Source organism: Bombina bombina, chromosome 1, assembly GCF_027579735.1.
Source record: "Bombina bombina isolate aBomBom1 chromosome 1, aBomBom1.pri, whole genome shotgun sequence".
NCBI lineage: Eukaryota > Metazoa > Chordata > Amphibia > Anura > Bombinatoridae > Bombina > Bombina bombina.
This window is the reverse complement of record NC_069499.1, coordinates 1,281,789,945-1,281,803,783: the sequence shown is the minus strand read 5'-3', so window position 1 is coordinate 1,281,803,783 and position 13,839 is coordinate 1,281,789,945. Positions and strand designations below refer to the sequence as shown.

Here is a 13,839-nt window from a genome sequence, read left to right as displayed (position 1 = left end):
TACCAGGGGCAAACTTGTAATTGTAGTCACTCCAGGGTAGTGTCCAATAGTCGGACATTGCGTTAATAGGGTCTGCACTGCAAGAAGCAGCTCCAGACAGTGCCCTAGTACATGCTCCGTACTTGTAGATTCTATTATGAGGCTGTCGGGCGAAAGTGAGCCAACTAGGGCAGGTGCTATGTCAGAGACCGGATTGCTTGTGGAGGAGTGCATAGGCTTCCCTGGCGTCGCTGAATGAGGCGTTAAGGATGGTAGTATGCTAGGTATACCTGGTCAGTCCGGAGATATGAGGCAGTCATCATGCTCAAAGGTAATGAGTCGTTCGACTTTATGCAGGATAGGGCCGTTCCTTATTATCTCAGTAAGGGCCTTAAACTGACTGTCCATCTTTTGTCCCAAATTGGTAAGTAGATCGCATGCGGTCTTAAGGGGTAACTCCATCTTATATCAGTAGTTGGATGGGCTCGCTAACTGCGGAGTTCATGTAGGGAGGCCGCAATCTCGTCACACTAATAGTTCGGTCTAGGGCTCCAGATGGCGTGATCGGTCCAAAAGTACCATCTATGGATACAGGAGCATTTCCCTGAGTGGAATCCACTTGCTATGTTCTTGTGTTCCCGGTAGTTTCATAGATATTTGACAGATTATCTCCTCTATATTAAGAGCTTCTAAGTCTAAAGTCTGAAATGGTTGCCAGCAGATCACGCCCCCCCCCATATATTTTAACATCAATCTTAATGATATAAAAAATAGCATCACAGAGAAAATGATTAGCATATTGAAGCAAACGAACAATGCTAGACAAATCAGAATCTTTTTCCCGTTGTGCTAAGCTATCCAACCAAAAAGTTGATGCAGCCGCAACATCAGCCATAGAAATGGCAGGCCTGAGAATATAGCCAGAATGTAAATAAGCTTTCCTAAGATAAGATTCAATGTTCCTATCTAAAGGATCCTTAAAGGAAGTACTATCTTTCATAGGAATAGTAGTACGCTTGGGAAGAGTAGAAATAACCCCATCAACATTAGAGATGTTTTCCGAAAACTCTAAATTAGCCACTGGCAAAGGGTACAACCCTTTAAACCTAGAAGAAGGAACAAAAGAAGTACCAGGCTTAGACCTTTTCTAAGCAATCACATCAGAAATAGCATCAGGAACAAGAAACAACCTCAAGAGTAATCACATAATTTAAACATTTACTGGATTTGTTATGAATAGGTTACCAGACTCCTCAATATCCAAAGTAATCAATACTTCTTTCAACAAAGAACGAATATACTCAATCTTAAAAAGTTAAGTTGATTTATCAATGTCTGAGTCAGAGAGATCCTCATCAGAAGTGAATATATCAGTAAGTTATCGGTCATTACAAAATTCATCAGTATCATGAGAAGTTTTAAAAGACCTTTTATGTTTATTAGAAGGCGGAATAGCAGACATAGCCTTCTGTATTGCATCAGCAATATAATTTTTCATATCAACAGGGATATCATGTACATTAGATCAGTGATTTTCAATATTTTTTTTGCCGTGGCACACTTTTTTTACATTAAAAAATTCTCACCACCATCCCAAAATTTTACAAAATCACACATTGTAGCCTAATACAGCATATATTATACATCATAATGATTGTCTATGAATGAATGTCAATATGTCATGGTTGTAAATGATGCCTGCCTGTCTGCCTGATGAGCCTGTCACATCAAAACAAGCAAAATTTAAAAAATATGTCACACTGTTCTCAGTCTGCAGCGGCACACCTGAGGATCTCTCACTGGTTGAAAAACACTGCATTAGATGTTGAAGGAACAACAGATACTGTACTAGTACTAATAGAAACATTTTCTGCATGCAAAAGCTTATCATGACAACTGTTTCATACTACAGCCGGAGATATAATCTCAGCTACCTTACAACAGATACACTTGGCTTTGGTAGAAGTGTGTTCAGGCAGCAGGGTTCTTACAGCAGCTTCTGAGATAGGATCAGAGTGTGACATCTTGTAAAATGTAAAAGAAAAAAATAACATTTAACAACAAAATATCTTATTTCCTCATATAGCAGTTTCAGGAATGGGAAACAATGCAAATGCTAAAATAGGCAAAAAAGCAAATAGAAGGCAAGGAGCATATAGGAAGTGGGGTAAAATAAAACAAAAACATTTTTGGTGTCAAAACCGAGTTGTGGGTGTGGTGAGGGGTGTATTTATAGGCATTTTGAGGTTTGGGAAACTTTGCCCCTCCTGGTAGGATTGTATTTCCCATACGTCACTAGCTCATGGACTCTTGCCAATTACATGAAAGAAACGGTTAATTTTTGAATAACATCAATATTATACCAATGTTTTAACAAAACAGACAACTTTAATTTGTTTTATCCTTCACTATGCAAAAGATACTTATAGCTTCCAAAACACGATAATTGAGTAATTTAGAGAATTTTTAAACATAGGCTTTACTCATTTACCTTCTCTGCTTTACAGCAGCAACAAGATCTGGCCCTGAGAACATAGAGAACAGGCTGTCTCCATTAGCTGATGAGGTCTCGTCACTCGAGCTGGCAGAGTCTCCCTGAGTACCTGACCAGCTGGTGTTCATGACATCACTAGAAGAGAGATTTTAATATTTATTAGTAACAGAATTTACACTTACAGAAAGCATATAAATGATGCTTTCAAAGAAACAAAACAATTCAGGTAGCTTGAATTAAAATTATATTAAACTATCAAACAATATTTCTTACACCCACACATACCCAGGCGACTGAAAACCACGCTCCCAATTCAGATATTCTAACTGCATAATTTTAAATTATGTCTGGTTTACTAATGTATCAAAAATACTGTAGGCTCTGTCCACTGATGAAAAGCTCAGTTTGTGGGGCCAAAAACCAAACTGTCTTTAAAGGCACATGGAACTCAAACATTTTATTTCATGATTCAGATAGAGCAAATCAGGTATAAAATTAGATATTTAAAATTTAAACAACTTTCCAATGTACTTTTAATATCTAATTTTCTTCCTTCTCTTGATATCCTTGGTTGAAAAGCATACCCCGGTAGGCTCAGGAGCAGTAATGCACTACTGGCAGCTAACTGCTGAGAGGTGGCTGCACATATATGCCTCTTGGCTCACCTGATGTGTTCAGAGTATACACAGTTGTGCATTGCTGGTCCTTCAACAAAGGATACCAAGAGAATAAAGCAATTTTAATAATAGAAATACAATGGAAAGTTGTATGTTCTGAGTCATAAAAGAAATTGTCAGTAATACTTGTCATTCTGTCTATCTTTGGTAAAAACGGTTTTTTGACCCACAGAAGGGCAAAAAAAAAAAAAAAAAAAAAACACAACAAATTGTTTAACCTGCAAATTTGCAGCATTTTAAAAATTAAGGTTACAGATTTTGTTTGTTTTTTGGCCTCTCTAGGGAGCGTGGGACAAATAACAATTTTCACACAAATTGTTTAGTATACCTTTAAAGAAAACAGGTCATGTTTAAAGTATAGAAAACAAAATTTATGCTTACCTGATAAATTTCTTTCTTTTGCGATGTACCAAGTCCACAGATTCATCCTTACTTGTGGGATATTCTCCTTCCTAACAGGAAGTGGCAAAGAGAGCACCACAGCAGAGCTGCCTATATAGCTCCCCCCTTAACTCCACGCCCCAGTCATTCGACCGAAGGCTTAGGAAGAAAAAGGAGAAACTATAAGGTGCAGAGGTGACTGAAGTTTATAAACAAAAATACCATCTGTCTTGAATAGACAGGGCGGGCCGTGGACTTGGTACATCGCAAAAGAAAGAAATTTATCAGGTAAGCATAAATTTTGTTTTCTTTTGCATGATGTACCGAGTCCACGGTTTCATCCTTACTTGTGGGATACCAATACCAAAGCTTTAGGACACAGATGCAGGGAGGGACAAGACAGAAACCTAAACAGAAGACACCACTGCTTGCAAAACCTTTCTCCCAAAAATAGCCTCCGAAGAAGCAAAAGTATCAAATTTGTAAAATTTTGAAAAGGTATGAAGCGAAGACCAAGTCGCAGCCTTACAAATCTGTTCAACAGAAGCATCATTTTTAAAAGCCCATGTGGAAGCTACCGCTCTAGTAGAATGAGCTGTAATCCTTTCAGGAGGCTGCTGTCCAGCAGTCTCATAAGCCAAACGGATGATGCATTTCAGCCAAAAGGAAAGAGAAGTTGCCATAGCCTTTTGACCCTTACGCTTTCCAGAATAGACAACAAACACAGAAGAAGATTGACGAAAATCTTTGGTTGCCTGCAAGTAAAATTTCAAAGCACGAACTACGTCCAAGTTGTGCAACAGACGTTCCTTCTTACAAGAAGGATTAGGACACAGAGAAGGAACAACAATTTCCTGATTGATATTCCTGTTAGTAACAACCTTAGGTAGGAACCCAGGCTTAGTGCGTAAAACCACCTTATCAGCATGGAACACAAGATAAGGCAAGTCACATTGTAAAGCAGAAAGTTCAGAAACTCTTCGAGCTGAAGAGATAGCAACTAGGAACAAAACTTTCCAAGATAAAAGCTTAATCTCTATGGAATGCATGGGTTCAAACGGAACCCCCTGCAGAACTCTAAGAACTAAATTAAGACTCCATGGCGGAGCAACAGATTTAAACACAGGCTTAATTCTAGCTAAAGCCTGACAAAAAACCCGAATGTCTGGAACATCTGCCAGATGCTTGTGCAACAAAATAGACAGAGCAGATATCTGTCCCTTTAAAGAACTAGCTGACAATCCCACTTGGAGAAAAGACAAAATCCTAGGAATCCTGATTTTACTCCAGGAGAAGCCTTTGGATTCGCACCAAAAATGATTTTCCTGGTAACAGGCTTACGAGCCCTTAATCAAGGTATTTATGACTGACTCAGAGAAACCCCGCTTTGATAGAATCAAGCGTTCAATCTCCAAGCAGTCAGTTGCAGAGAAATTAGATTTGGATGCTTGAAAGGACCTTGAATCAGAAGGTCCTGTCTCAGCAGCAGAGACCATGGCGGAAGAGATGACATGTCCACCAGGTCTGCATACTAAGTCCTGCGTGGCCACGCAGGCGCTATCAAAATCACTGATGCTCTCTCCTGTTTGATTCTGGCAATCAGACGTGGAAGGAGAGGGAACGGTGGAAACACATAAGCCAGGTTGAACGACCAGGGTACTGCTAGAGCATCTATCAGTACTGCCTGAGGATCCCTTGACTTGGAGCCGTAACGAGGAAGTTTGGCGTTCTGACGAGACACCATCAGATCCAATTCTGGTGTGCCCCATAGCTGAACCAGTTGAGCAAACACCTCCGGATGGAGTTCTCAATCCCCCGGATAAAAAGTCTGACGACTTAAAAAGTCTGCCTCCCAGTTCTCTACACCTGGGATATAAATCGCTGACAGATTGCAAGAATGAGCCTCTGCCCATTGGATTATCTTTGAGACCTCTATCATCGCTAAGGAACTCCTTGTTCCGCCCTGATGATTGATATAAGCCACAGTCGTGATGTTGTCTGACTGAAACCTGATGAATCTGGCCGAAGCCAGCTGAGGCCATGCCTGGAGAGAATTGAAAATCGCTCTTAATTCCAGAATATTTATCGGAAGGAGAGTCTCCTCCCGAGTCCACAAACCCCTGAGCCTTTAGGGAATTCCAGACTGCACCCCAGCCCAGAAGGCTGGCGTCTGTTGTCAATATAACTCATTCTGGCCTGCGGAAACACATTCCCTGGGACAGATGATCCTGTGACAACCACCAAAGAAGAGAGTCTCTGGACTCTTGATCCAGATTTATCTGAGGAGATAAATCCACATAATCCCCATTCAACTGATTGAGCATGCATAGTTGCAGTGGTCTGAGATGCAAGCGAGCAAACGGAACTATGTCCATTGCCGCTACCATTAGACCGATCACCTCCATACACTGAGCCACTGACGGCCGAGGAATGGAGTGAAGAGCTCGGCAGGTGGACAAAATCTTTGATTTCCTGACCTCCATCAGAAATATTTTCATGTCCACAGAGTCTATCAGAGTCCCTAGAAATGAGACTCTTGTGAGGGGGGAAAGAGAACTCTCTTTTACGTTCACCTTCCACCCGTGAGATCTTAGAAAGGCCAACACTAAGTCTGTGTGAGACCTGGCTAATTGGAAGGTCGACGCTTGAATCAGAATGTCGTCTAGATAAGGCGCCACCGCTATGCTCCGTGGCCTTAGAACCGCCAGAAGGGACCCTAGCACCTTCGTGAAGATACGTGGTGCCGTGGCCAATCCGAAAGGAAGAGCCACAAACTGATCCATGCTTGTCCAGAAAGGCGAACCTGAGGAACTGGTGATGATCTTTGTGGATAGGAATGTGTAGATACGCATCCTTTAAATCCATGGTGGTCATATATTGACCCTCCTGGATCAATGGTAAGATAGTCCGAATGGTCTCCATCTTGAAGGATGGGACTCTTAGGAACTGGTTTAGGATCTTGAGATCTAGAATTGGTCTGAATGTTCCCTTCTTTTTGGGAACAATAAACAGATTGAAGTAGAAACCCTGTCCTTGTTCCACTTTTGGAACAGGGCAGATCACTCCCATGGTAAAAAGGTCTTCTACACAGCGTAAGAACGCCTCTCCTTTTGTCTGGTTTACAGACAATTGAGAAAGATGGAACCTCCCCCTTGGATGGGAGTCCTTGAACTCTAGAAGGAATCCCTGGGTTACAATTTCTACTGCCCAGGAATCCTGAACGTCTCTTGCCCAGGCCTGAGCAAAGAGAGAGAGAGTCTGCCCCCTACTAGATCCGGTCCCGGATTGGAGGCTACCCCTTCATGCTGTCCTAGAGGCAGCTGCGGGCTTTTTGGCCTGTTTACACTTGTTCCAAGCCTGATTAGGTCTCCAGGTTGGCTTGGATTGAGCAAAGTTTCCCTCTTGCTTTGCAGCAGAGGAAGAGGAAGTGGGACCACTCCTGAAGTTTCAAAAGGAACGAAAATTATTTTGTTGGTCCTTGTCTTATTTGACTTATCCTGAGGGAGGGTATGACCCTTCCCTCCAGTAATGTCAGAAATGATCTCTTTCAGTGCAGGCCCGAATAAGGTCTTACCTTTGAAAGGAATGGACAAAAGCTTAGATTTAGATGACACATCAGCTGACCAGGACTTAAGCCATAACCCTCTACGCGCTAAAATGGCAAAACCTGAATTCTTTGCCGCTAACTTAGCAAGATGAAAAGTAGCATCTGTAATAAAAGAATTAGCCAGCTTAAGAGCCTTAATTCTGTCCAAAATATCATCTAGTGGGGTCTCCATCTGAAGAGCCTTTTCCAGAGCCTCAAACCAAAAGGCAGCTGCAGTGGTTACAGGAATAATGCATGCTATAGGTTGAAGAAGAAAACCTTGATGAACAAAAATTTTCTTTAGAAGACCCTCTAATTTTTTATCCATAGGATCAATGAAAGCACAACTGTCTTCAATAGGTATAGTTGTACGCATAGCCAGAGTAGAAACAGCTCCCTCCACCTTAGGAACCATCTGCCATGAGTCCTTTATGGTGTCAGAAATAGGGAACATTTTCTTAAAAACAGGAGGGGGAGCGAACGGAATACCTGGTCTATCCCACTCCTTAGTAACAATGTCCGAAATCCTCTTAGGGACCGGAAAAACATCAGTGTAAACAGGAACCTCTAAATATTTGTCCATTTTACACAATGTCTCTGGAACTACAATAGGGTCACAATCATCCAGAGTAGCTAAAACCTCCCTGAGCAATAAGCGGAGGTGCTCTAGCTTAAATTTAAATGCCGTCATATCTGAATCTGTCTGAGGGAACTTGTTTCCTGAATCAGAAATCTCTCCCTCAGACAGCAAATCCCTCATCCCTACCTCAGAACACTGTGAGGGGATATCGGATACGGCTACTAAAGCGTCAGAATGCTCAGTATTTGTTCTTAACCCAGAGCTACTGCGCTTCCCTTGCAACCCAGGCAGTTTAGATAAAACCTCTGTGAGTGTAGTATTCATAACTGAAGCCATATCTTGCAAGGTGAAAGAATTAGACGCACTAGAAGTACTTGGCGTCACTTGTGCGGGCGTAACCGGTTGTGACACTTGGGGAGAACTAGATGGCAAAACCTGACTTCCTTCTGTCTGAGAATCATTTAATGCCAAATTTTTATAAGTCAAAATATGCTGTTTGCAATTTATAGACATATCAGTACAAGTGGGACACATTCTAAGAGGGGATTCCACAATGGCTTCTAAACAAATTGAACAATGAGTTTCCTCAGTGTCAGACATGTTTAACAGACTAGTAATAAAGCAAGCAAGCTTGGAAAACACTTTAATGAAAAAAAACACACTTTGCAAAAACGGTACTGTGCCTTTAAGAGAAAAAAAGGCATACACAAACTGCAAAATAGGGTAAAAATGCTTCAAATTTTCTGAAATTTTTACAGTGTACCCAGTAAGCCTTAGAAGGATTGCACCACAAGTAAAGAAACAATAACCCCACAAATGACAAAACCGGATTGAAATTAGCCTAAAAACCGGTAAAAACCCCTATTAGCACCTTGCCACAGCTCTGCTGTGGCCCTACCTGCTCTTAGGAACCATAATCTGGGGTTAAAACTTCAAATTGGCCCTCAGAAGACTACCAGGAGCTCAGGAGAAGTTGCTTGCTGCTTGTCTGAATTGTTAAGTGCGCAACTGAGACGCAAAAATAGGCCCCGCCCACCTCACTCGCTGTTGCTGGGGCCTACACAAATCTAGCCAACTAAGTTTGAAAACCCAAGTGACCCCTCAAGCAAACATTCCCGTAAAAAAAAAGTTTCACCCAGAACACACAAACGTTTGTCACCTTCTTATCTGCACCATTAGGGGTGCCGCACCAAATGTGAGTATCTATTTAAAACTTCATTTAATTTGTTACCAAACAATATTGGGCCATGTGGTGCTTCTGTGTTCTTTTATTGTCTACAGATTGCTGATTTTGGATCGTGGCCTTGATACCCTACAGATAGCTGCCTAGACCTGCAACATCATCTACCCAGTGTGGACATTTCATCTCATTTTATTACATTAACATCTCTAGTTGAGACCAAATCTGTGTTTTGAATTACAGACCATACATTCACTAGATTTGTATTTTTATTATCAATTAATTATCTTGTCAGTATATTGATATCCCAGTAGGGATATTAATACAACTATTCACGCATTATCATTTAGTATCATAATCCTATATAGACACACTATTGTTTTGTTTTTTGTGATCAAGAGTTGTGTGTATGTGAACATTCACACACTACTAATTGTTGTGTATTTACATATACACATCTCTACTTCTTTGTGTGTCATTTTCCACCCATGCAACCTCAGAAATGCCAGAACTATCTCTGTATGAGACTTGGCCATTTGAAAGCTTGATGCCTGTATCAGGATGTCATCCAGATACGGAGCCACCGCTATGCCTCGCGGTCTTAGAACCGCCAGAAGTGAGCCCAGAACCTTTGTAAAAATTCTCGGGGCAGTGGCCAACCCGAAGGGAAGAGCTACAAATTGGTAATGCCTGTCTAGAAAGGCAAACCTTAAGAACCGATGATGATCTTTGTGAATCGGTATGTGAAGGTAGGCATCCTTTAAGTCCACTGTGTTCATGTACTGACCCTCTTGGATCATGGGTAGGATGGTCCGAATAGTTTCCATTTTGAATGATGGAACTCTGAGGAATTTGTTTAAGATCTTTAGATTCAAGATTGGTCTGAAGGTTCCCTCTTTCTTGGGAAATACAAACAGATTTGAATAAAATCCCTGTCCTTGTTCCGTCCGCGGAACTGGATGGGTCACTCCCATTACTAGGAGGTCTTGCACACAGCTTAGGAATGCCTCTTTCTTTATCTGGTTTGCTGATAACCTTGAAAGATGAAATCTCCCTTGTGGAGGAGAAGCTTTGAAGTCCAGAAGATATCCCTGAGATATGATCTCCAACGCCCAGGGATCCTGAACATCTCTTGCCCACGCCTGGGCGAAGAGAGAAAGTCTGCCCCCCACTAGATCAGTTTCCGGATAGGGGGCCATTCCTTCATGCTGTCTTGGGGGCAGCAGCAGGCTTTCTGGCCTGCTTGCCCTTGTTCCAGGACTGGTTAGGTTTCCAGGCCTGTCTGGAATGAGCAACAGTTCCCTCTTGTTTTGAAGCGGAGGAAGTTGATGCTGCTCCTGCCTTGAAATTTCGAAAGGCACGAAAATTAGACTGTTTGGCCTTTGATTTGGCCCTGTCCTGAGGAAGGGTATGACCCTTGCCTCCAGTAATGTCAGCAATAATTTCCTTCAAGCCAGGCCCGAATAAGGTCTGCCCCTTGAAAGGAATGTTGAGTAATTTAGACTTTGAAGTCACGTCAGCTGACCAGGATTTAAGCCATAGCGCCCTACGTGCCTGGATGGCGAATCCGGAATTCTTAGCCGTTAGTTTAGTCAAATGAACAATGGCATCAGCAACAAATGAGTTAGCTAGCTTAAGCGTTCTAAGCTTGTCAATAATTTCAATCAATGGAGCTGTCTGGATGGCCTCTTCCAGGGCCTCAAACCAGAATGCCGCCGCAGCAGTGACAGGCGCAATGCATGCAAGGGGCTGTAAAATAAAACCTTGTTGAATAAACATTTTCTTAAGGTAACCCTCCAATTTTTTATCCATTGGATCTGAAAAAGCACAACTGTCCTCAACCGGGATAGTGGTACGCTTTGCTAAAGTAGAAACTGCTCCCTCCACCTTAGGGACCGTCTGCCATAAGTCCCATGTAGTGGCGTCTATTGGAAACATTTTTCTAAATATAGGAGGTGTGGAAAAGGGCACACCGGGTCTATCCCACTCCTTGCTAATAATTTCTGTAAGCCTTTTAGGTATAGGAAAAACGTCAGTACACACCAGGACCGCATAGTATCTATCCAGCCTACACAATTTCTCTGGAATTGCAACTGTGTTACAGTCATTCAGAGCAGCTAATACCTCCCCAAGCAATACACGGAGGTTCTCAAGCTTAAATTTAAAATTAGAAATCTCTGAATCAGGTTTCCCCGAGTCAGAGATGTCATCCACAGACTGAAGCTCTCCGTCCTCATGTTCTGCATACTGTGACGCAGTATCAGACATGGCTCTAACAGCATTTGCGCGCTCTGTATCTCTCCTAACCCCAGAGCTATCGCGCTTGCCTCTTAATTCAGGCAATCTAGATAATACCTCTGACAGGGTATTATTCATGATTACAGCCATGTCCTGCAAGGTAATCGCTATGGGCGTCCCTGATGTAATTGGCGCCATATTAGCGTGCGTGGCGAAGGGTCTGACACATGGGGAGAGTTAGTCGGCATAACTTCCCCCTCGACAGAACCCTCTGGTGATAATTTTTTTATAGATAAAGACTGATCTTTACTGTTTAAGGTGAAATCAATACATTTAGTACACATTCTCCTATGGGGCTCCACCATGGCTTTCAAACATAATGAACAAGTAGGTTCCTCTGTGTCAGACATGTTTAAACAGACTAGCAATGAGACTAGCAAGCTTGGAAAACACTTTAAAACAAGTTTACAAGCAATATAAAAAAACGTTACTGCGCCTTTAAGAAACACAAATTTTCTCAAATTTTGAAATAACAGTGAAAAAATGCAGTTACACTAACGAAATTTTTACAGTGTATGTAATAAGTTAGCAGAGCATTGCACCCACTTGCAAATGGATGATTAACCCCTTAATACCAAAAACGGAATAACAAATGACAAAAACGTTTTTTAAACAGTCACAACAACTGCCACAGCTCTACTGTGGCTTTTTACCTCCCTCAATACGACTTTTGAAGCCTTTTGAGCCCTTCAGAGAAGTCCTGGATCATGCAGGAAGAAGCTGGATGTCTGTGTCTGTAATTTTTGCTGTGCAAAAAAAACGCCAAAATAGGCCCCTCCCACTCATATTACAACAGTGGAAAGCCTCCAGGAACTGTTTCTATGCAAAATTCAAGCCAGCCATGTGGAAAAAACTAGGCCCCAATAAGTTTTATCACCAAACATATGTAAAAAACGATTAAACATGCCAGCAAACGTTTTAAAATACACTTTTATAAGAGTATGTATCTCTATTAATAAGCCTGATACCAGTCGCTATCACTGCATTTAAGGCTTTACTTACATTACTTCGGTATCAGCAGCATTTTCTAGCAAATTCCATCCCTAGAAAAATATTTTAACTGCACATACCTTATTACAGGAAAACCTGCACGCTATTCCCCCTCTGAAGTTACCTCACTCCTCAGAATATGTGAGAACAGCAAAGGATCTTAGTTACTTCTGCTAAGATCATAGAAAACGCAGGCAGATTCTTCTTCTAAATACTGCCTAAGATAAACAGTACACTCCGGTACCATTTCAAAATAACAAACTTTTGATTGAAGAAATAAACTAAGTATAAAACACCACAGTCCTCTTACGACCTCCATCTTAGTTGAGAGTTGCAAGAGAATGACTGGATATGGCAGTGAGGGGAGGAGCTATATAGCAGCTCTGCTGTGGGTGATCCTCTTGCAACTTCCTGTTGGGAAGGAGAATATCCCACAAGTAATGCATGATCCGTGGACTGGATACACTTAACAAGAGAAATATAGTGAAGGCTCAGGCTTTTTTTCAGTCAGTTTTGGATCTAGAATCTATGGGAGTGATTGTTCCTATTCCTTTATTGGAACACAGGATGGGGTTTTATTCAAATCTCTTTATTGTTCCAAAGCAGGAAGGAATTCCAGGCCAGTTCTGGATCTAAAAGCTCTGAACAAGTTTCTCACAGTTCCTACTTTCAGCTTGTTTCTCTAACGTTTGGTCCGGCTACAGCTCCCAGAATATCCTCAAAGGTTCTGGGTACCATTTTATCTTTGATCAGGGTATTGCATCTTACCAGGACGATATCTTGGTTCAAGCTCCATCTTTACATTTAATAGAATCTAACACCAGCAGATGGTTGTTTCTTCAACAACAGGGTTGGAAGATCCAAATAGTTCTCTCTTTCCACAGACATGAGTTGTTTTTCTGGAGGTTCAGATAGATTGTTTACATGAGACTTTCTTGGACAGATCAAAGAAGGTTGAATATCGCATCAGCTTGTCTAAACCTTAAGTCTCTTTCTTTTCCCTCAGATGCTCTTTGCATGGAGGTGTTAGGTCTCATGATTGCTTCATCAAATCCTATTCCATTTGTTTGCTTGCACAAGTCCTCTTCAGATTTGTATGTTCAGCAATGGTGCAGGGATCTTACTCAGCTGTATCAAATGATTTATCTAGATAGCAAAATAAGTAAGTCCCTGTCTTTGTGGCTGAATCATCAACTTATTATGCAGGGGGCTTCTTTTGCTTCTCCTCTTTGGACTGTGATCACTACAACTGCAAGTCTTTCAGGTTGAAGGTCGTCTGGGGGTCTTATAGGGCACAAGGGGTTTGGCCAATACATGTTCTAGAACTCTGTGCAATTTTCAGAGCCCTTCAGAGTTGGCCTTTGTTGAGAAGGGGCTCTTATCTAACTTTTAAGACAGACAATATCACAGTAGTGGCATACATCAACCATGGGGGAACACACAGTTTCCTAGCCATGAAGAAAGTGTTTCAAATTCTTTCCTGAGCAGAAGCAAATTGTTGTCTGATTTCTACAGTTCATATTCCAGAAGTAAACAACGGAGAAGCAAGTTTTCTCAGTCAGTCCTTGCATTCAGGGGAGTGGTCTTTCCATCTGGATATTTTCAATCAGATAGCACATCTTTGAGGTCTCTCAGAAATAGATCTGATGGCCTCAGTTTGACCACAAACTTCCC

The 13,839-nt window shown here is 41.7% G+C and overlaps 1 protein-coding gene across 1 annotated transcript in view; it reads right to left on the bottom strand.

The window, feature by feature from the left end:
- The window catches only part of GARRE1 (granule associated Rac and RHOG effector 1), a 481,286-nt gene that overhangs the window by 33,293 nt on the left and 434,154 nt on the right, over positions 1-13,839 (bottom strand). The window contains 1 exon segment of the mRNA XM_053701459.1: positions 2,471-2,608. Coding sequence (XP_053557434.1) covers positions 2,471-2,608 — 138 coding nt within the window.